The 25,000-nt window shown below is 40.1% G+C and overlaps 1 protein-coding gene and 1 pseudogene across 1 annotated transcript; both read left to right on the top strand.

The window, feature by feature from the left end:
* The window catches only part of LOC148718094 (uncharacterized), a 2,541-nt pseudogene extending 1,803 nt beyond the window's left edge, over positions 1 to 738 (top strand).
* Positions 739 to 16,222: 15,484 nt separating this feature from the next.
* LOC148718093 (uncharacterized) lies at positions 16,223 to 23,136 on the top strand. Its single transcript, XM_088743885.1, has one exon. The coding sequence runs from the start codon at positions 16,231 to 16,233 to the stop codon at positions 21,010 to 21,012; it is 4,782 nt and encodes a 1,593-aa protein (XP_088600011.1). The 5' UTR covers positions 16,223 to 16,230; the 3' UTR covers positions 21,013 to 23,136.
* The last annotated feature ends 1,864 nt before the right edge of the window (positions 23,137 to 25,000 follow it).

The raw sequence follows: 25,000 nt of genomic DNA, 5'->3' as shown, positions 1-25,000 counted from the left end.
TTAAACTTTAGATATACGCCGTTTTAGATCTGTAACAATTGTATTTCTTATTTTAGCTTTTAATACTATTTATTTTTACGGAGGACCTCCCTGAAAACCACGTATTTACGTGACGGGCGCTTCCTCCTTAAAGATTATTTATTATTATTATTATTATTAAAACAACACGTTGCGACCGACCAATTAAAACTGAAGCTTTGAAACCAATTGAGAAGAGGGCCGTCAATACCGTGTCTTTCTAATTTATGAAGCAGACGTCTGTGTGGAACACTGCCAAACGCTTTGGAGGAGTCTAACAGAAGTACATCCGTAGGATTTCTCTTGTTACGAGATTTTTCCCAGTCGTTAAAACAGGATAACAGCTGTGTAACCGTAGAGCGACATTTCATGTACGCAAATTGATTCGGGTTGAAAATATTGGCTTCACCCCAAAACTCCATAATACGGTGTTTTACTATTTGTTCTGCTAGTTTACACACGATCGATGTTAGTGAAATCTGACGGTAATTGTTTCTGCAGTTTTTACTGCCCTTTTTGAACAAAGGTGTTATATCGGCGAATTTCCACTTGCTAGGTAATTGGCCAACAGCGAAGGACTTATTGATTAATGCACATATAGATGGAGAGAGCCGATACACATTCCCCCAAGATGAGCGGCGACAAACCGTCAGGCCCAGGGGAATGGTAAGCATTTAAATTCTTCAACAGCTTTTCAATCTTATTATAACAGAACAATAGATATTTAAGAGCTTAGAGGTGACAACATAATCAAAATTGGGAACGTTATATGTAGAAATGTCTAAATTAATGTATCCGTTCAAAGCTTTTTAAAAAAAGAGTACATCAAAAAGAACTCGTCTATGCTCTAGAGACAGTAAAAATTAAGTTTAGAAATACGAACTTTATAGTCATCATCAGATTTGAGAATGAACTTTGTTGCACGTCGCTGTATTCTTTCCAATTTAGTAATACTTCGCAGTGAAAGGTGACCAAACAACAGACCCGTCTTTCAGCTGTGACCTAACCAGAGCGCAATATAGAGTTCTTAGTGTTGAAACATCCTTCAAATCTCTGCAATTCCTTCTTATGAAACCAAGCACTTTGTTCGCCTTACTGGAAATCTTATCTATGCGAGAGTTCTAGGACAGGTTGTGGTTAGTTAGCAAGCAAATATCTGAAAATTCAGCTGTAACGTCAAGGGTGGTACCACCCAGTTGTAGAGGAGCAAGAATAGGCGAGCGATTCTTGGTAATCCGCATTAACTTGCATTTCTTGGTATTAAAGCTCATATGATTTAGTCGACTCCAAGAAACCAGGTTATTTAGGTCATCTTGAAACGATGCATGATCGCATGGATGCTCGATGACCCTTGAGATTTTACAGTCTTCTATCTACATATAAAGCCACCAGACTTGTAGGAGAGACCTTATGAATGGACTGCCCTCTTAACGATTCTTTCCTTACTGAGATGAAACGTGTCGTTCTCCCGCTCAGCTGCTTCACATTTCCTTTATATTATTTTATAGGGTTAAGCGTTACATCAAAACAACACCCATTAGCAGTAAGTTTATTTATTTCCCAGTCCATCACCTGTTTGCTACATAATATAGCACTACACAGTAAATCGTTAGATGTTTAGAAACCCTTTCCACCCTAATGCATGCATATTCTCTTTACTGACCTCTGCACATTTTCTGTGCTACTGACAACGATTATTTGTGCAGTAGTCAAGAGATATTCTGAAAGGTGATACTTTCCTTTATTATCCAACTACACTCCGTAGAGTACAAATAACGCCATAGACGTGCACAAACATCACGAGGTATTTGTACTCAGAAAAACTTACTTAATTTATGATCACATATCTACCATAGAATAAGTCTGCACATAAATAATTTAAAAGTAAACATTTGTGAAGAGCCTGGAATAAACAAGAAGTTTGAGTCCCTGTGAGTATTCCAACCTCAGCCAATTCCAATGTTTTCTCATAAAATCTATAACTCTAAATGTAATAATGATCAACCTTAGAGTATAAAATAACTAACTCTCAAAAAATGCTATTCTAGGTTTCATATGCTTACTTATTGTATGAGTGGAAGGGTAGGATAGGAAAATATTTGGCTAGAGGTCATAATGTGCAAAATGAGCCTCCTTGATCCACATGTTTTCTTGCCTAACTCGACCTAACTCAATTTCCAACCGTTTCCTCAAATAACTACAGTAGCTGCTTTTCATCTGTCTTCTTGAATTTGACTTCTCATAGAGCCGTATGCACGACGTGAAGTATTGTTCACGACCATAAACGACCTTATTTGCTCCACTTTGTACAGTACTTATGCAAATCTATTTATTTTTTTAAATTTTTTCTTTGCAGTAAAAATACACTTCTGGCCCCTCGAGGCAGATGATAATTATATTTTTTACTAACCTGCTTAGCATTTCCGACCCAAAATGTGATGTGATCAAAAGCCACAAAAGACCCAACCTCCGGCTGAAAATAGAGAGATATATGTTTACACTCGAATAGAGATTCCCATTTGTTTAATTTAAGAGAAAGACATGTGAAAGTTTTGAACGAAACGATGAGAAAGATTAAGCTAATGAAACACAATTACGATTACAACATCTATTTATAACTGCTTGGAGCTTACCTTCTCTCCTTTGTCAGTATAAGTAGTCCGTGAAGAGAAAAAGAATGAGTTAACATTTTTTCACTAAAAAACGACTAGATCGTGAAATACGAAATTATCACATGCCATTTTACTCGGGTTTTTTCACGGTTCTCCGTCCTCAGCTCACGTTGCAATCTGATTAAAGTATAACCCAGTCTTTTCCCTCAAACTCCAAAATATGGGCATCAAAAGGTCAGGCCCCCGACACGCCTATTTTGTCAGCATCTTGGGGAAAAAAAGACAAAATGCAAAAACCATAAAAAAAGAAAAGGAAAAAAGGAAAAGAAGTCAATTTGAGTTAGTTCGGCCTATGGCCTGTCTTTTCTCAAGGCCAAGTTCAATCGAAAAAATGGTCAAAACAGTGTCTTTTTTTTGCACCTATCACATGACGAATTGATACATCCACTCTTTTTTATTTTCGTTTTGATATGATTCCATAGGTTTTTATTTTAGATTTGATGAAATGATACAGATGATACAGATTCCACGACCTGTAAAAGCAACGATTCAAATTAGTCATACTCTCTGTTCTGACATTTGGGTTTTAAACGGTTCAGAGCCATCGAATCTTTCCAGTAGTGTAAATATGTAAATAAAAAAGTTCGGGACTCAATTAAGTTATGCGATCAAAATCGGTAGCGTGTTTGGAGCGGTAACGGATGAACAAAATTACTCTCTTCCAGGCTCTCACTCTGTGGGGCATGAGGACTAGCGGGGTCGGGGAAGCGCGCGAACGACATAAGCAAAGACAGCTGTTAAGCAAACGGCTGCTTTAGCTGACTCCCGCTTGTGATCACTCAGCTGCTTTTGCATTCAGTTTTACTGAACGAGACCTTGCACTGGCTTGGGAGAAATTGCGAGTAACGCTTGGGTGATGGAGCGGTTCACATACGTTCTTGGGTCCAAAATACTACGCACATCGCTATGGATAAGCGGCTTTTCATCGTACACTCTGGCCTTGCATTACTTCAGATATCAGTCCCAGGAGAGGATGAGAGGTCTGTGCAAAGTTCAACGCCGAGGCGTCAACGTGGGTCTTTTTACAGGTTTGCTGCTTGCGTCATGGGTCCTGTTCTTAGACGCCCATTATCAAGCTATGTTTGATTTAGAACACATTAGAAAAGCCCTTACTCATAAGTGTCTAAATCGGAAAGCTTTCAACGGTGTTTGGTATTCCCTTGCCACTTCCACATACTGGGGAATGTATTCGTCCATCGCTGTTTGCTACGTGTTTTTCTCTCTGTGCCTCGTGATGACGAACGATCTCACGAGAGGATACCATCGCCTGACTAAATGCACTGGGAATGTTCGAGATGCTGTAATAATGCACAAACAAGTGCTTGAACAAATTGAAGAAAAGATCAACTGGATACGGGTCTGGTTTTTAAATTAATCTTTTTTTTTTTTTACCTCCATCGCCACAACAATAGCAACAGGTAAAAAAAAAAGGAGTACGGGGGGGAGGTCAAGAAGAAAACATTAATGGGAGGTTAGGAGCTAAAAGGTACGTAATGCCCTTGCACTGCTTTCCTTTATTTATCTGTTTCCTTGGGAAGAATCCGTATTTTAACTTTAAGACTGAGCATTGCACAAAATTATTTGTTGTTATTATATGGCTGTGTCTCACAAGGACTGGGAACTACCGAATTGACGAATTTGATCAGCTGGAATCAATGTTGAAAGCTAGATTTTCCCATCTAGACCGGCATCTATAATAATAATAATAATAATAATAATAATAATAATAATAATAAACAATCTTTAAGGAGGAAGCGCCCGTCACGTAAGTACGTGGTTTTCAGGGAGGTCCTCCGTAAAAATAAAAAGTATTAAAAAGTCTAGACCGGTAAAGAAAAAAAAGGTACAAAGAATATAAAAAATTGGCATATAAGACACAGCCATATAATAAACATCCTATTAACCGAAGTAGGTCGGTCTGTATGGGAGAATCTTGACCTCGGTCGCTGGTACAGACCTCACTGCGTTCGGTCTGTACTGGCGAACTCGGACAAGATTCCCCCATACAGACCTCCTGCTCGGTTAATAACAACTAAATATTGCGTGAAACGTGACAGTTAGTAAATCTGGAAGACAGAAAAGTAGCTGTCACCTATTTATGTTTAATACCTGCCTCCTTCCTTACTCAATACCTGTTCGAGTTGTATTTTCTTTGTTATTCTGTGAAAGTTGAGTAATCAGAAAGCAAGGAAGAATATAATTTTCCACGCATGCGCATGGAAAAGATCAACTGTATACGGGTCTGGCTGCATACGGGTCTGTAAGTAGCTTTCCTCTACTTACTTGGATGGAATTTATTGATTTTTGTTAAAGTCTGAGAGGATTATCATAAAAGTTAAAGTTCTCCTACGCTTCCTTTTTTGACAGGAATATAATGAATTCCTCATTTACTGCAACTTAATCGTATCTGCTCTGATCAAAAGTAATTATGTGGGTTTGGTGTTTCAACTGCGACAATCAAAAATTTATTATCCGAAGTTTGCATTTGCTCAGCGAGAATGGGCTTCCGGCCGAGATAAACGATAGGACTGAGGACTAGAACGACTGCGAAACTGAGAAATATAGGCAGAGGATCATATTCGATTGACTTTTTGATGTGAGTAACCGGTGACGTTTGGTCGAAAGAAAGCAAACAGTCTGGTAGAGATGGCTTTCTTTATGGCAAGGCACCGATGTCTTAAGGTCGTGGTAAGTACTGTAAAGATGAATTTTTTTAGTGTGATATAAAAAGGAGTAACACCTTGATCATGGTTTGTTCAATGCAGTAACTTGGTGGAAGACATTTGTGATGTCGCGCTACGATAAAAACTGAAAAATACAGTCTACAAAGAGGAAGACAATCACAAACGAGGTCGGTCGAAAAGTTCAACTTTCATTTAGAACATAAAATGTATTGTATCCGTTAATCAAATTGCGTAGTACCGGTGAGGGTAAAGTTGACTTGTTTAGAGTTACTCTCAGCTACTAAAGTCAACTGCCAAAAGTGGTGCTGGTGAGCCAAGCTTATGCAGATCTTTCGAGAGAGAAACTTAAGGAGGAAATAATGAAATTCATAATTTTTTTTCTTTTTCTGAAAGGAAGATATCGAGGGCTATTCAGCCATTTTCCCTGAACGATTAAATGTTCCAACTAAAGTGAACGCATCTCGGTTTTTGTACTTCAAACGCTTATGACGGATGAGCATGCAAAAATGGAACATTTTACTCTGTTTAACAGGGGACGTCAGGCCGCAGTGTGGGTAGCATTTTTCAAATGGGTGGGTTATAAGGGGGTTTTAGAGCTAGGCGTAATATTTGAATAGGAACTGATCAATTATCAAATAAGATCGAGAAAAAGTTCAAGAAGTGATGTTTCTTTACTTAAGAAAATTCATTATGTACAAGAGGTGAACGAATGACATTCACTTCGCAAAATTTTAAAACGAAGAGGAATTTATTTCCCTAATCTTACACCAGATAGCGAGGGTTTAACTCTTCAGTTTTCACGGGACTTCGTAAAATTCAAAATGAAAATCGATAACCACGGAAGAATGAGTAAAGTTAAAACTCTGGGAGGAAGATATGATTGGGTTTCAGGTGACGTCACAAGCTTTGCTGAAGTTAGTGTCCGCCATGTTGGTGTCCCTCGGGTGTCAAATTTATGAATAATTAGTCGATTTCTATAGTGAAGCCCTCTCTCTTATCGCCGTATTATTTCGCCAACTACATGAATATCCAGAAAGAAAAAAGCGATAAAAGTATCTGGCATTCATCTTAAGGTATCCCAGTGCTCTCTGAGTATGCCGAAAGCTTAGAGAGTTGGAAGGAAAGATGTTTGCAAAAGATCTCGGTCACTGGGGTTGACCCTGCAAGCATACCAGCCGAGAAGTTCAGTCCGAAATGCTTGCCTCCTGTGGAAGCGTCGGACTTGCTGAGTTACCTCGTTCTTGAGACCAGCTTCTACACCAAAAAGCAGTTCAAGGCGTTCAAGAGTCTAGAGGCGTTTAATCAAATGGTGTCGGGATTTGTAACCTCAGTTGTAGGCAAAGTAATCGCCGACAGGTATGCCGTGAGAGCACGAGTTTGGCATTCACAGCATATGAATGATCCTTTAGTGAACATTTGGGTCATTTCCGAAAACGATGGGACTATTTTGTCAGCCCATTGCTTGGGATACAAAGCTGGACTGGCTGAGTCATGCTCACATATCGCGAGTGTTTTATTTATGTTAGAGGCAACTACTAGAATTCATGGCAAGCTCGCTGGGTGTCACGAAAACTCAGACACCGAAAACTCAGGTACCTCGAAGTGTTCTCCAAGCTTCCGAAGTGCTCCATAATTCGATATTGCATAGCATAAAGCATGAACCAATTTTTTTTATAATATAACCGGTGGAATAATGCAACAAATCCGACGCGAAAGACGGACAACAATATCAAGAGTGATTCTTCAGTGAAGCGAATCGTCACGGCGCTGATGCCGAGTCTTCTTTCGCGTTGTTTTTCTCTTTCTGCCTCATTTAAGAACTCTAGCCCAAGGGTCGCAAAATTGTCTTCGTTTTGGGACTGGTGGGCCGAGTCTCTGTTTGTATCTATTATTATCGCGAAATATTTAAGAATTTTAACAGAGCGACAGCAAGGATCTGTGCGACGAAGTACAAAAAGGTAAACAAACGTCCCTTTCGGCTCGTCAAAATCATGCCACATTTTAATACTTTGGTGTTGGAGCGGGCGCATTTGATCCTGTTAACTGTGAATGAAAAGTTCAAAATTAACGGGAAAAATGGAAGAAATCTAAGCTAAATGAAGTCTTGTGTCACTCTAAAATGTTTTAATACTCAACCATCGGACGATTTTGCGAAATGTGCAACTTGCGGCCTTGCTTTTGCTGCTTCAGTTGGATCAAGACCCAAAAGGTCAAAATACACGCGGGATTACCAGGAGTGATCATGAATCGAGTTTATCTCTTAAATTTTCGAGGAGTCTGAGTTTTCGCGGTTCGAGGTCTGAGGTCTGAGTTTTCGGGGTGTGAGTTTTCGTGACACCCCAAGCTTACTTACACTCAGGTAAAATGCTCATGGATTTTGCCGACATAGGTCAATGAAGTGCCGTATGCGAGGGCTAAAGACATCGATTTCTCATCGGCTAAGAAGCTCAAAGAAAAGCTCGACCAAAAAATCGAGGATCTACAACAGCCGCAAGCCTCGAACCATACAACAACTTCTAGTTCCTCCTGTTCTTCCCCTTGATTTGTGATGATCTTAAGTATAGCGCATTTGATCATATATATAATGAATTTTGCGCTATAGAAATAATAAAATTATCAAATTATTATACGAAAAAATACTTAGTCTTTATGCTTTCCACTTTTGCTCGAACAGCCAACAATAATGCATAAAACCATCCCTTCTTTCTCACATAAACTCTTCGTTAGATACGGTTTGTTTACGCTCGAGGGGCACCAAGATGGCGGATAGTAACCGTTGCTAAGGTATTGGTCACGTGGGTGAAACCCAAGGATAGAGAGCTGCTCAGCAGTTTAGTCAGAATAATTAGGTGTTCGATGTTGAGTGAGTGTATTTCGGGTTTGTACGTCAAACTTTTATAATAAAGCTAGATGGATTTGAGCATGTAAAAACAAGATATTTTACTCTGTTTTACAGAAAACATCAGGCTTCAGTGTTCATCGCTTTAAACGGTTGCATTTTCTTTACAAAAACGATCTTAGTCCAACTGAAGTTTCTTTCTTGAGACGGTAAGCTATCTGTGCGTGGCAATCAACTTTGAATGTCTTCGTGAACTTTTCGTTTTCTACCCGGGGTGTGATTTGTATAATCGATGACAAGAATACTAATAAAAATAAGTGAATCTATTTCGGTTTTGGGTGTCAGGCGTTTTATTAGAAATTTGAGCTTCCAAGATGAAAACATTTTTCTATTTTTAACTAGAAACGTCAGGCTTCAGTGTTCATCTCCTTGGAACGGTTGGATTTTCATTTCAAGGTCGATCACAGTACAACTGGAGCTTCTTTTTTGAAACGGTAAGCTATCTGTGCGTGATGATCGACACATTGTCTTCGTGAAAATTTTATTTCATAGTTAGTGTGATTGGATGATTAAGACAAATATATTAACAAAAAAATAAGTGAATGTATTTCGGTTTGGCACGTCAAACGTTAGAACAAATGACGGATTTGAGCTTCCAAAATAAACATTTTACTCTGTTTTACAGGAAACGTCAAGCCGTCAGTGATCATCTCTTTGGAACGGTTGGACTTTCAAGACAAGATCGACCACTGTACAACTGAAGCTTCTCTCTTTAAACGGTAAGCTATCTGTGCGTAATTTGCTGTATATACTGTATAATTTACTGTATAATTGTCTTCGTGAACTTTTCATTTTCTAGCTGGTGTGATTTGTATGACCGAAGACAAAAAAAACTAACTGATGTAATCGAGATAAAAAAAACGGAGGAAGTCGATCGGTAATTTACTCGAAAATGATCTCATTATCACCGGTCATTACCCTTGAAGGCGTTAACTCTAGATGACTTAAACATGATACCAAGCAGATAACATTCGCTGTATCCAAAGTAATAAACCAACCTCGTTCCCAGGTCTCTCATCTTCCCGTCCCCTGGAGCGAGCGAGGAGAAACCCTGGTTTAGGCTGGTCACGTGTTTAGACAGCAAAAAAATTCCATAGGGACGAGTCGTTTGTTTGCTCGATTTTTGCCTCATATCCTTTGTCATCTTCAAATCGACGCTATCGTTGTTCAGGTCGCAACGTTTTATAGCAGCCTTCAAGTGGCTATATCTCGGAGTTGGTATTGTAACGTTAATTTAAAACCCAAACAAGTCCAGTGTTTAGAAGCGATATATTCGGGCAGAGATGTGGTGGCCGTTTTTAATACCGACGGGATACGGCAAATCTTTGATTTTTCACTCTTCTTCGAGAAGTTAAACAGTCAACGACCTGTACCTTCCTTGTCATTTCGTCCAGTTGTTTATGTTGTTTCGCCTTTGAATACCTTTATTAAAGATCTAATAAGAACGAGCACCGTTACGATAAAACTCTGACTTTCACTGATCACCGTTTTGAAAGAAATAAAAATTTTTTCAAGCGTCTTTTCAAGGCCTACATAATAGATGTGGAAAAAATTTTTCTTGTCTCAACGGCGGCCATAAATGTCCTCGGCGGCGGCGAGTGATGCGCGATTTCCTTTCGCATAGATGTTCTTCGAGCAAGATACGTCTCCAACTGATTTACAAAGCCTGCAACAACTGATATTTACCGTAGTGGAAGACTTACGGATCTTTTCGGGCGTCTGCTGAATATTCTCAGTTGACATTCGGTTCGAAGCGCTTCACGTGTAGCTTGTTTTTATTGCCAATAAGCTACGCTCGCCAGTGGACTAAGTGGAGAGAAAATCCCACTTATCTGCCCCTCCCTCAAACCGCTAATTTGAAATCTCCTAAAATCTGGGAGACACGTGAAAAGCCTAAACCAGAGTCTCTCCTCGCTCGCTCCAAGGGGCGGGAAGATGAGAAACCCTGGGAACGAGGTTGAGTAATAAACAAGAATTGATACTTCCGTTTTTTGGGAGGGGAGAGAGGGGGAAATGATCCTAAACCTACTTTACGTTATAGGATTCGTGGGCCTGTAAAAAACTCTCCTCAAAACTAACAACAGTCATTTCCCCAGGTCAAACGTTTGCATTTCCTTTTTGCTTTGAAACTCGCAATTCGAGAGCGCTAACAGCGAGCAATCATCCGAATAATGTTTAAATTCTATATGGCTGAGTTCGTCCTTTCATTTGAAACTTATGAAACAATTGCAATTAAAAAAAACATTTAAACACGACTAGCTTTTCGTATTCATGTCAAAATTTTCTGATTTTTCGGAAATAGCAAAACTTTCACTTTCTAAGGGTACACGACTAATTGAGAATGCTGGTTGACTATTATGAAAGTACATTACATCTTCAGTAAGTGGTATGGTATGGTTTGTTATCCATGTAATACAATGAATACGTCATAGCTTATGCACTATTTATCTTTCTTATTTAACATGAAAAACAAAGAGAAGATAAACTGAATGATTCATAGTACGCTTGGTCTGGTTAGTCAATTCAGTTTCCAAGCGGATGCCTTATCAGGTTATATTTATGTCCAAAAAGCGATAGAACACATTTTTCCGGGCTCTTTAACGTGATAACGCCGCACGGGATGTTGGGAGATCCCTGAAATATATTGATTAGGAACTCACTGATTGTCAAGTAAGATTCATTATAATTTATGCGAGATTTGCAGATGACAGCGAGGGTTGAACTCCACAGCTTTCATCCGAAATCATAAAATGCAAAATAAAAATCCAATATCACGGAAGTTTGAATAAAATCCTATCTCTGGAAGAAAGATATGGAGAACCATACAGCAGTTTACTAAGAATAATCAAGTGTTCCAACAAAAGTAACTGAGTTTCGGTATTGTAGGTCACAACGTGTATATATTAAATCAGCAATGACGGATTTGAGCATGCAAAATTGAGAAATGTTACTCTGTTTTACAGGGAACGTCAGGCTTTAGAGTTCATCAATTTAGAACGGCTGGATCTTCATCACAAGATCGATCACAGTACAACTGAAGCTTTTATCCTTAAATGGTAAGCTATCTATGCGTGATAATCAGCTCGTTCTCTTCTTGAACTTTTCGTTTTCTAAAAGATGTGATTTGCATGATCAAAAACAAAAATACTAACTTATATAACAGATCAGAAAAAACGGACGGAGCCCATTGGTAATTTGCTCTAAAATAACCACGTCACTGGTCTTTACACCTGAAGGCGTTAACTCCAGACGACTAATATGTGGCACCAAGCAGCCTCCCCCATAACCAATACATAACGAGGAAAATTTTTGCGGGAATATGACGTCCCCTGAGCCGTCGGATCAATCTTAGACGTTTTAGTATTTAGCAGTGTTGAGATTTTTTCGACTCGGGCCGTGTTTTGACAATCCCGTTGAGCTAATCAAAATACAAACAAATGGTAAAAAACTCAGCAATATTGCACACCAAAACGTCTAATAAGAACCTAGTGTCCAAATATGGCGCGCTATTTGTATGCGATTCGCACGTTATTTGTACATTCCTTAACGTAGTTAAATAATAATGAACTGCTTGTACATGGTTGATAGGAGAAAATTTTTGCGGAGGAATATGGCGAAAGTTGCTGTACTTTGCTCCTCGGTAGGGAACCAAAGTCACGTCCTCAAACGGTGATCACCTGTAAATCTCTGCCCGAAACCTGGGGGTAGTTGTCACTCACCAGTGGGAAACCTAAGACGTAAAAAATGACATGGGATGCTTGTCAATTATCTTAATGCTTCACAGTAACTGAAATCACTGGCTACATGCATTTAATGAGTTTGATTTATTTTTTTAAAATGGTGTGACAAAACAATCACCAATATTGTGGACACATCGCAACTTTTGTTCCATTTGTAGAGACCATTATTTGTTCATTACCAATCGCTTTTATTCCCTTTTTTCCAGGTAAATGCATCATCCAAGCACTAACTTTGTTTTCATCAACGTGAACGCTGGATGTTTCTGACTTTATAAATTGTAAGTTATTTGTTTAGGATTACTTGTGGGTCTTTTGTTTTTAAGTGGCAAACCTAACTGAACTAGATTGAAAAAGTCTACAAATTCACTGGCTTGTATACGCAGCACGTCAGCGTTGCAGACTACAATATTGAGTAGTCTTCTACAACGGCTATTTTAGCGCTGACCTGTTGTGTCTACAAGCCAGTGAAATACAACAAACAGCTATTAGAGCTCATCACAAACAGTCCTTCCAGCTACTTTTTGCGGTTCTTCTCTTAACTCCATCTGATTTATTTGTCGAAATACCATCTTATTTACAAATACATTTACATGTACTGCGAACAAGGACAGTTGTCTTTAATCTAGTCTGAGCGAACACAACATTTGAGCGCGCATGTAATATGACTACCATTTACTACCAGCTCACACAAAATTACGCCTTCCCTGATCTCTTCGAAAAATTCCCAAAACTCTAGGTTCGCACTGTTTTTTTTTTTTTTACGTTAAATGGTGAAATAAACTATTCTTTGACGGTTGAACCCATTGAGACCCTCACGAAATTGTTCTCCCACCCATTCTTCAGAACTGAAGTTTTCCAGTTCTTTTGGACTTTTCCCGAGAGTTCGACCAGTTGCACTGTTTTCCTCCTTGAAGTTTATTTTCAAATTCGCCACCCCGCTCAAACGAATATAAAACATTTATCATTCAATAAGCAACCACAATTGGGGCGTGTCAACACGAGCCATATGCGACCCTCTTCATTATACCTTCATCATCAAAATGGATCGGAATGACACAACAAACAGAATGAAAACTCAGAAATGTAAAAGATGTAGCAAGAAAAACTACCCAACAAAACAATCTAAACTATGTTCGTATAACAATGATTCCGTAAACGAGCCAAAACTTTCAAATAGCAGCATGCAAAAACTACGTCTAAAAGAAACTGATAACCCCAAGTCGTAAGACGCGAATGAATCTAAGTGACAACAACTCTAATATGTAAAACCTACCGCTAATGAAGCATTTGTAACAACATACCATGTAACACCCCAAAGAGAGGGCTACATAACCCATGATAAATACATTTGGCAGAAAACAAACAGCGGAGCGTTGTTTTCGCTCCATAACCATAACCATTACGCGACCTAAAATTCAAGGTAAATTGCGCGGGAAAATACGGTTTACGATACATCCAAAGTACAAACGACTGCAATATTTTACCTTCTTTTAAGGCCATTCTCGCTTACAATGAGGTTTCTAGGATAGGTTTCCAAGTCTTTAGGTTTTTTCAGCACTCCTATTTTTAACGTTTCATTAGTCTCCTTGAGCGTTTTCTTCGTCCGTATTCCTTCGCCTTGGCTTGGTATTTTTTCAGTATTTATTTCCTGGAATTTTGGTTTCTGACATTCCTTACTTAGCATAGAGGGGGGCTAATATCGGGGGGAAGGGAGCTTATAACCGGATGAATATTTTTTGTTTGCAAGTAGATGGGCCTATAACCTTATATGGGCCTATAACCTTATATGAGCCTATAACCTTATATGGGTCTATAACCAGGAGTGCTGATAGGCGGGCGGAATTTTACGATATTCTTTTCCATGCATCTCTTAGCCGATAATGTGTTCCTCATTTGAAGGAACTCGTCTGAGCTCAAAGAATCTTCTATGGAACTTATTTCTTTCTTTTATGCAAGGGTTCTCCGCATTTTTTTGTACCTCTTAAACCGTCCTTCACTATCTGAAAGACAACAATAAAATCTTAACCAAAGTAATCTAATCAAGTTTGTAAACAAGCATCAAGTGATTTGAAAAATCTGATAACCAGAAAGCGGAAACTAAACAAGAGAAGTTGATATACGTTAAGTGTACCGATTAATAGAGGGGTAAACCACTTTTTAGGGAGAGTAAAGTTCGCTGTCTTTTATCTGAGATATTACGGGAAATGGAATACGTGCACAAAAACGATACCAATTGACATTACGTCGCCACATAAAAGACGAGGTCAAATTGCCTATGTTGTTGTCTAATTTGACCATGTTTACTGAAATTAGCCAATCAGCAAACAGTTGGTGAGAAATTGAAGAAGTATTCATATTTTCAGTATATTATTCCCTATTGCCGATCTTCAATTTTATAAGCTATGAAGTTCTGGATATTGAAATACTGCAAACTCAGTGCCTTTTCCCTTACTTGGGGGTGGACTTTTACCCGTCCCACCTCCAACTAAGGGAAAAGGCCCTGGAACCGAGGTTGGAAATACTGTTTAAGTATTGACTTAAACTTCTTACGCAAACGGGGAAAACATGAACGTAGGTCAAACTTCAGTGGCTTTAACACGATTCCAGAGATCATACCCAGATCCCTGAAATAGTTTCAAACCAATGGCCCCTCTTGCAGCCATCAGATACTGTAGCTAGAGCTATTGAAAAGTGAAAAATCCGGCAAACGCTAAATTTGGTCTCAGTAGCACTTTAAGAGCCACTGACCATAAATATCGAGAATCCGCCGACAGTTGCAAGATTTCGTAATTCATTTCATTTTTTCTAAAGGACCCTTTTAGTGAATCTTTTTCGAAAATTGTATCAAAAAGTTCGATCGCGCTTTTTTTCCCCGAAAAATCAAAAAGTTCAAAATACGCCCGGATGGCCATTGTCCGCCACGTAAAGCAATGAAAAAAATTATGCAACTTCGGTAACTTCGTACGCTACAAAGCGATGCAATCCCGCTTACTAATTTTGTGTGCTAGCAGAGGGTCCTTTAATCTCTTGGAAAATATTAATTTCTTGCTATGTTGTCGCGTTCAGTCTGAATAGTGACTCGTCGGCGTTGAAATAGAGTACTTCGCGTCTTTTTCGCAGAGGTAAAATAAAGGTCAACTTCAATGGCCTATAAATAGGTATGCCATATACATTTACTGATCATAATATACATCATGTCAAAGCTTTATCCTTGTATTTTCATTCCTTCAATTCTCTGTATTCGTCCGGCATTAGCGGCGCGTCCATGTTTAAAAGAGTTTGGGTTTTTGTCTTCAAATGCAAGGCATATCGCTGAACAGCTGTCACGACCCATTTAAAAGCCTTTAAAATGGTCCGTTACGATATATTTACAAATTAAAATATACATCATCTTTAAGCTTTATCCTTGAAGTTTAATTCCTCAAAGTATCTTTCTTGGCCCGCCATAGGCGGCGCGTCCAGCTTGAAAAGAGTTCGGGCTAAAATGACAAAAATTGTATTGCGATCCGTTGAACGGCTGTCACGGAAGGGGTCAAGGCCAATCTTTTAGCTTGGCCAGTAATGTAGCCAGGAATTAACCAAATACGAGACCTCTTCCTTTACGAGACTATTCAGACTTCCTATTTTCTAAGAGATAAAAGGAACGTCTGTTAGCACACAAAGTTAAAAAGCAGGATTGCATCGCGTTGTAACCGTACGAAGTTGCCGAACATGCGTAATTTTTCATTAGGGAGCTTTAGCAACGACGACGGCGACGGCGACGGCAACGAGAACGGCAGAAAACAATAGGCTTAATGAGCAAAAACAATCGCCCTGCACAACCGTTTAACATTTTGGTACATTTCTTTGCCGCTCTCGGCAAGACAACATTGTGAAATAACCAAACTTTAGGTTTTCTCGAGAACGTGAGCGCATGACGGTTAATTTTTCTTTCTTTTTCCTTACTTTAGCGCCATTCGTAGTGATATAGTCCCTGAATAATTCGCCAGCATTTTCCAAGTAAAACACATCGGAATAACCTCGAAAGAGTTAAAAAAACCAAAAGTTAGAAATTGACACGACGTTGCTAAAGCTCCCCATTGTTTTACGGGGGAAGGGAGGAAGAGAATGGCCATCTGGGCGTAGTTTGAACTTTTCGATTTTAAATTATTCGCCTCAGATGTGTAGTAGTTAACTCTCCGCATTTTTTTTTCTCAATAACAGCGAAGAGACCTGTGATGGACAACACAGGAGAAGATTTTGTCACGTTAGCTATCAACATAGGTTTAGCTGTCGCCACTTTCCTTCTCAACACTGGTTTCGTTAGAAGAGCCATCCTATTCTGCGAAGAATGTTCAGTTCTACTAAACAATGGAAATTTAAGCAAGAAAAGTCCAGTTTCGAAATTACTTCATAAAAGCATTTTAAATTTAAGGAGAAAGGTGGTGTCCAAAGTATTACTCTTGTCTCAGGACTCTGATGACAACTTCCATAAAGGTTGCCTAAATTTAGTTCTTGGTAGAATACTTCGAGCTCAAAACAATCTTAAGGAGGCAATAAAATTTTATGAGACGGCAAAAAACATCATGAAAGCATCTGGCAATGTAAAAGAAGAAGCAGAATGCTACAACGAACTGGGAACATTATTCAAGTCGCTTAGTCAACATAACAAGGCCCGAGAGTATCTGGAGAAAGCACTCGCTATCAAAAAAGCTGTTGGCGACAGAGATGGAGAAGCAACAAGCTACGCAAACTTAGGAACATTGTTCCGATCGCTTGGTCAATACTACAAGGCCCGAGAGTATCTGGAGAAAGCACTCGCTATCAAAAGAGCTGTTGGCGACAGAGATGGAGAAGCAACAATCTACGAAAACTTAGGAACATTGTTCATGTCGCTTGGTCAGTATGACAAGGCCCGAGAGTATCTGGAGAAAGCACTCGCTATCAAAAGAGATGTTGGCGACAGAGATGGAGAAGCAACAATCTACGGAGGCTTAGGAACATTGTTCATGTCGCTTGGTCAATATGACAATGCCCGAGAGTATCTGGAGAAAGCACTCGCTATCAAAACAGCTGTTGGCAACAGAGATGGAGAAGCAGCAAGCTACGGAAACTTAGGAACGTTGTTCCGATCGCTTGGTCAATACGACAAGGCCCGAGAGTATCTGGAGAAAGCACTCGCTATCAAAAAAGCTGTTGGCGACAGAGATGGAGAAGCAACAAACTACGGAAACTTAGGAACGTTGTTCATATCGCTTAGTCAATACGACAAGGCCCGAGAGTATCTGGAGAAAGCACTCGCTATCAAAAAAGCTGTTGGCGACAGAGATGGAGAAGCAGCAATCTACGCAAACTTAGGAATATTTTTCCGATCGCTTGGTCAATACGACAAGGTCCGAGAGTATCTGGAGAAAGCACTCGCTATCAAAAAAGCTGTTGGCGACAGATATGGAGAAGCAGCAAACTACGGAAACTTAGGAACGTTGTTCATATCGCTTAGTCAATACGACAAGGCCCGAGAGTATCTGGAGAAAGCACTCGCTATCAAAAAAGCTGTTGGCGACAGAGATGGAGAAGCAACAAGCTACGGAAACTTAGGAACGTTGTTCATATCGCTTAGCCAATACGACAAGGCCCAAGAGTATCTGGAGAAAGCACTCACTATCAAAAAAGCTGTTGGCGACAGATATGGAGAAGCAGCAATCTACGGAAACTTAGGAACATTGTTCCAATCGCTTGGTCAATACGACAAGGCCCGAGAGTATCTGGAGAAAGCACTCGCTATCAAAAAAGCTGTTGGCAACAGAGATGGAGAAGCAACAAGCTACGGAAACTTAGGAACATTGTTCCAATCGCTTGGTCAATACGACAAGGCCCGAGAGTACCTGGAAAAAGCACTCGCTATTAAAAAAGCTGTTGGCGACAGCAATGGAGAAGCAACAATCTACGGAAACTTAGGAACATTGTTCATGTCGCTTGGTCCATACGACAAGGCCCGAGAGTATCTGGAGAAAGCACTCGCTATCAAAAAAGCTGTTGGCGACAGAAATGGAGAAGCAGCAAACTACGGAAACTTAGGAACGTTGTTCATATCGCTTAGTCAATACGACAAGGCCCGAGAGTATCTGGAGAAAGCACTCGCTATCAAAAAAGCTGTTGGCGACAGAGATGGAGAAGCAGCAATCTACGCAAACTTAGGAATATTGTTCCGATCGCTTGGTCAATACGACAAGGTCCGAGAGTATCTGGAGAAAGCACTCGCTATCAAAACAGCTGTTGGCGACAGAAATGGAGAAGCAGCAAACTACGGAAACTTAGGAACGTTGTTCCAATCGCTTGGTCAATACGACAAGGCCCGAGAGTATCTGGAGAAAGCACTCGCTATCAAAAAAGCTGTTGGCGACAGAAATGGAGAAGCAGCAAACTACGGAAACTTAGGAACGTTGTTCCGATCGCTTGGTCAATACGACAAGGCCCGAGAGTATCTGGAGAAAGCACTCGCTATCAAAAAAGCTGTTGGCGACAGAGATGGAGAAGCAGCAAACTACGGAAACTTAGGAACTATGTTCATATCGCTTAGTCAATACGACAAGGCCCGAGAGTATCTGGAGAAAGCCCTCGCTATCAAAAAAGCTGTTGGCGACAGAGATGGAGAAGCAACAAGCTACGGAAACTTAGGAAAGTTGTTCATATCGCTTAGTCAATACGACAAGGCCCGAGAGTATCTGGAGAAAGCACTCGCTATCAAAACAGCTGTTGGCGACAGAAATGGAGAAGCAGCAAACTACGGAAACATAGGTACGTTGTTCCGATCGCTTGGTCAATACGACAAGGCCCGAGAGTATCTGGAGAAAGCACTCGCTATCAAGAAAGCTGTTGGCGACAGAGATGGAGAAGCAGCAAGCTACGGAAACTTAGGAACGTTGTTCATATCGCTTAGTCAATACGACAAGGCCCGGGAGTATCTGGAGAAAGCACTCGCTATCAAAAAAGCTGTTGGCGACAGAGATGGAGAAGCAACAATCTACGGAAACTTAGGAACGTTGTTCACATCGCTTGGTCAATACGACAAGGCCCGAGAGTACCTGGAGAAAGCACTCGCTATCAGAAAAGCTGTTGGCGGCAGAGATGGAGAAGCAGACATCTACGGAAACTTATCGCAACTTTATTTGTCTCTTGGTAAATTTGGGGAGGCCGACAAATGTCTTGAAAGAGCAATGGCAATTAGAAGGAAAGACGGTGACCGAATAAGAGAAACGAATGATTTAACAAATCTTGGAATAATCGCTCATCAGCGGGGTTTGTATGAGAAGTCTAAGGAATATCACGAAAGAGCACTTGCAATTTCGATAGAGGCTGGCAGCAGACTAGGAGAGGTAGTCAGTTACGCACACTTGGGATCATGTTTCCACTCTATTGGTAAATATGACATGGCCGAAAAATACTCTAGGAAGGCTCTCCGACTCAGTAGAGATATTAAGGACATTTTTATGGAGTTCAAATGCCTTTGTTTCCTAACGGTGTTGAAAGTATCAGAAGTTGATTTTAAAGCCGCGTTTTCGTACCTGTTTCAAAGCATTGAAAAGTTCGACACTTTACGAAGTTCCCTTAAAGAAAACGATCAGCTTAAAACGTCACTTTTAGAGGAGCACGGTACCTTTCCCTACAAGATGCTCAGTCAGTTGCTTTCTTCCGGTGCGAAGCCCGAAGACGCTCTTTATGTCGAGGAACTAAGACGGGCAAGAGGCTTGGCCGACTTGATGGCGACTCAATACTCTTTAAAAGAGCAGATTACAGGCAGTCCAGAAACGTGGTGTGGCATTCAGAATGTTATTCCAAGAGAAGGAGACTGTGCATGCTTGTATATTTCGATTGATGAAGAATCTGTTCGGTTTTGGGTTTTCAAAGCAAAGAGAGCCATTCTTTTTTTAAAAAGAAAAGTAAATCTTCGCCCAAGCGAGGTGACTGGACTAGTCCCTTCGTTAGATGAGTTTTTCTCAAGAAGTTTCCTTGGCATTTTACCCGAAGAGAAATGCGAAGATCGATCGTTTGACGATACCGAGTCAATGTCGCTTGTCCATGAAAATTGCGCCCTGATGCGTGACGACGATGCTGTTAAAGTTATTAAAGCGAATCTTCACTTATGCCACAAGATAATCATCGCTCCTGTGGCTGATTTACTGAAGGAGTCCGAGGTCATAATTGTCCCCGATTCCTGTATGTACCAAGTTCCATTTGCAGCCTTACGTGAAGAAGGAGGCAAGTATTTCTCGGAGACGGCTAGGATCCGTATCGTTCCCTCTTTAACGACTCTCAAGATTATTCAGGAGAGCCCCCCAGAGTATCACAGTCAGGCCGGGGCATTGATAGTAGGTGACCCTGAGGTTGGAGAGGTGATTTACAACGGAAGACGCAGGACAATAGCACCATTGCCATGTGCAAGAAATGAGGCAGAGATGATTGGAAGACTTCTTGGCGTAACACCTCTGACTGCACACCATGCAACAAAGGAGGCTGTACTTCAAGCGATTAACTCAGTGAGTCTAATTCATCTTGCTGCACATGGAGATGCCGAAAGAGGAGAGATTCTTCTTTCTCCTAAGCGCTCAACACCCTTTATTCCACGAGAAGAAGCCTACCTTTTGACGATGGCGGACATCTCACAAACTAAGCTGCGAGCTAAACTGGTGGTAGTTAGCTGTTGTCACAGTGCTCGTGGACAGATTAGAGCTGAGGGAGTTATTGGAATCGCTCGAGCGTTCATAGGATCCGGTGCTCGCTCAGTGTTGGCGGCACGATGGGCCTTGGATGACAGAGCCACAGAGAAATTCATGGGTTGTTTTTACGAACATTTGTTCCGTGGTGAAAGTGCCAGTGAATCTCTTTACGAGGCCAGAAAGTGGATGAGGAATAACGGCTTTGAAGACATTTCTAAGTGGGCCTCGTTCATGCTAATTGGCGACAACGTGAGTTTTGATTTTGGAAAGTGGCCAAAGTCTACTACACCTAAAGAGCCATGAGTCAAGTAAACTCTGTGCATCAGAAGGTACTGGGACTGAGGAAAGCTTGTTTATTTCAATCGCCCCCTTTCCTTAATTGAAAATGACTCCATTTGTGAAAGAGATCTTCGAGATAAACTGGTGGTAATCCGCCATTGTCGCGAGCATCTCGTCAAAGAGTTTGTAATATATAACATGGAACAGAACAGTTTATAATGCAGAGTTGAAATTTGACAGAGAACAAACTTCAAGAACTTTATTTTTCGAAAAGCGAATTGTTAAGCAGTCAAAATAAGCAAAATTTCCTAAATTGTCTTTTCGACAGCTATTAGTCAATGAAGCCAAGAAAATTGAAAGTAAATTATTTCCTTAAGTGATGCCTATGATTGCCTAAGCACACATTGGGTACTTTTTTCGAAATATCTTTTTGTAACACCAAACATATTTGAAATTTTTTTGTAATTTTTTTGACAAGGTATCATATGGCACCTCAAGTATGATAAAAAAAGTTTTCCCCATTGGAGTATCATTATGTAAAGTTTTTATGGTTTTTCTTTTGGAAGGAAAAACGTAATGATATTTTAGATTTTTTTTTTTTAAGTGCCTTCCGTACTCGATTTATTTACTACTATCTTTTAGATTTGACGGAATTAAATCTTCGGGGAATAAATTTTTTTTCGAGCAATAAAGGTTTAAGATACTAGTTAGAGAAGCAGCTTAAAATTCAGTCATATCAAACTCACGGGGTACAAATAGTCTCTTACTGAACTTCGTGACCACGCCCACTTCATCGGCCGACTCAAATCGAGTGCGATTTTTGGATGTTATATCATCTTGATAAAAAGGCTGATAGTTTCGAAAGAAACTGTTTGGGGCTGCGTCGGTGGGAGTAACAAAATAATTTGGATATATATCAACAAAGTTGAAATGGTAAATTGGCCACCGTAATGATTACAAAAGCTGACGTTTCGAGCGTTAGCCCTTCGTCGGAGCTGACGAGCCCTTCATCTTGCCGACTCTCCGTATAAAAAGTTAACAATGTACCACCGAAACATTGAACTATAATATCATGGCTTTCCATTTTATTTATTTTCGTACTACAAAGTAGAGTTTTTCCCTCGTCATTTTCACCTTTTCCCGAGCGGGTCCGTCAAAATTAAGAAGGCGTTCGTGGTCAAAACAAGACCAAGCAAGGAGTCTTGGGCGATTTCTCTTTTACGCAAGCGCAAATTGAAAATATACCATCAAAATCAAAGAGAGGAACAAATTTCCTTTGTTTTGATATGTAAATTGTCAAACAAGGAGCAGATTGAACCTCGTCAAATGGCTAGTCAAAACAGCCACACCTTCCTCCTTTTGCTCGTTTCCTGTTTTATAAGCGTGAAAGCAGTGGGAGAAGAATCGGGTAGCTCGGAAAGCGCTTCGGGTATTAATTTACCATCGTTTAGTTACGAGATAAACAAATAAGATTTGTAAAGTTATTTTCCGAAAGAGTCGGAATAAATACATTTTTTCAGGTTAGATTGCTGTTTTTACCCTAAACGTCGTCCAATAAATTTTTCTTGCAGCCTACTAATCTATACAATTTCGAGGGAAAATATTCAGATGCTTCACCGTCCCCGAAGGGTCTCCACTCATCGAGGCGTGTACTGTAGCCAATGTAGTGAATTTTCAGTCTCTCGTTGGGTTTGTCAACCTCCGTGACTTCAACTTCATACAATTTTGTATCTTTTCTCTGTGAAATGACCTTTTTAACATAGGTGTATGCTGAGTATTCGTTGCAGAATCACTTTGGTTCTCTTATCTCTCTCTTTGGCTTGTCCGCCATTTTGAAAATTTGCTCAGGAGGGCATCTGGGTTAGCGGCCGCGCCAGGCTGGAACCGACAAAAACAAATGTCCATCGCAGTGGGGAAACAGTTTGATATGAATGTTCGGATTACAGAGAGAACTTCTAAGGTTGTAAAGGGACTTAACAAATTGATTTCGTGCATGTACCCGTTACCAGGGAAACTTGAGTAACACAATTTCAACTGGGCTTTTTTTAGATTTCAATTTTGTCTTAACTTTTCTCCTAGACCCATTTTTTGCTGTAATTGATATGCATTGAAAGAAGAAAGTAAATAAAAATACAAGTTTTAGTTTTTTCTCAGGGTATGTTTTCTCGTTTCTTCTTCACCCAAGTTAGCACTTTAATTCCCCTACCCAGTCCTTTTCCGATTCATTGTTGAACAGTCAAACAAAATGGCTGAATAAAAGGAATGAACTTACTGGAGACTTTTTGAACAAGACAAAAAGGAAACAATTAAAATGGAAGAAAAAAATAGCCATAAAATTATGGCTGGCTCCAATGGCGGGAAGGAGGAGAGAAATCCTTCGTACCCGTCTAAGCACGGGGAGAACTGTTTATACCATCACCACCACCCACGGGGAATTCATCGTGCGTAGGAGTTGCAGAATACAGAAATCCACTACATTGTTAGTCTCCCTCGCAGCCGTTGTTTTTGGATGTCACGCAACGCTCCCCCAAAAGAACGGCTGCTGACAACCGAACTACATTCCTTTCTCCGAATTGGCCAATCACAGCCCGGGTTCCATTTTCAGGAACCTTTTCGCGCCAGACTCACCTTTTGAGACTCGTCCAATCAGATATCGTTTTCTATCGCGATCCTCATGTGGAAAACACAAGACAAATGGCGGTGCTTGAAGGAGCTTTTCGCAAAGCGTCGTCAAAGTTCAAAATTTTCAAACTTAATGCTCACCAGAAGCTTGCAATTAGAAAAGTTTTAGTCGAGAAAGAAGATGTTTTTGTTAAGTTGCCTACAGGATCCGGGAAATCGTTAATATATCAAGCACTCCCGCTCGTGTTTGACTATGTTACCGATGAAAGTGGTCATATTGTTGTTATTGTTGTTGCGTTGTACCAACGTGCGGAAACACTCGATAATTCGGGCCGATTTCCTGTACCGGTGATAAGAAGCCACGAACATAACTAATCGGGTTCACTCCAGCTAGCGGCGGACTGGCAAATGAAGAAGTACAAGTAGTGTAGGAGACGTTGGCCGACCTAAATTGCAGTGTTCTCGAAGCCTTCGCCCGGTTTGTTCACGGCAAGCACGCGCTTTTTTCCTTCTGATCTCCATCTGTAGGTCGAAGCAAGCGTTTAGCCCTTGGCCTCGATTGAAATGCGTCTTGTATTTCGTTTTGATTATTGATGTAATTTACTGTTTCTTATATATTCTGACTTTCATAATCTGTAGTAACCTCTTGAAGTAGTGCGAATAAAGAGTTTCAGTTCAGTTTTTAGCTTCCTCTACTTTCTCAGTTGCTCACTGAAACTTTAACAACCTCTCAAACAATCCAGCGTTCGTGTCGTTGGCGTAGCAGTTGACGTCTATGTTAAGCGTAGATTCTATAATTTCAACGAAATTGTGAGAAGTTTTCCCAAAAATATATACTCTATCTTTACCAGGACACAACGATGAACATGTGAAACATTTTGAGCTCTCATTGACAAATTTCTTCAGTGTTTCTCCCGACATGATAGCTAGATCATCTGCCACATCCACATTTTCGCGTGAAACCTTACGTCATTCAGATTTTCTGGTATGTGATTGGTCGTAAAGACAGCAGAGTGACAATAACTCTCAAAAAACAAACAAAAACTATGAGTTTAAATTTACAAGACATGTTTCGACATTCTCATGTCATCTTCAGTTGCAAATGAGCATTTAACTGTTGTACATTTGAATTTATATTAAGGTACGTTACAAACTACGTGTCAGGGCTTACGTTACATTTGAATGTTAAAAACGCGAAAAATGTAAATAGCGCGCGCTTGACTAGATCAAAAAAGAATTAAATAAATAAATAATAAAAATAAATTAAAAGACCAAGGAACAACATAATTAAAAGGAAAGAGACAATTCTAGATGTTTTAATTGCTGATTAAGGATAGGTTTTTCCCACTTAATATGCAATGCCTCTGATCTTAATTTGGTATTTTGAAGC

The sequence above is a fragment of the Stylophora pistillata genome, chromosome 13 (genome assembly GCF_964205215.1).
Source record: "Stylophora pistillata chromosome 13, jaStyPist1.2, whole genome shotgun sequence".
In the NCBI taxonomy this organism is placed as follows: Eukaryota; Metazoa; Cnidaria; class Anthozoa; order Scleractinia; family Pocilloporidae; genus Stylophora; species Stylophora pistillata.
This window is presented reverse-complemented; position numbering and strand designations above follow the sequence as displayed.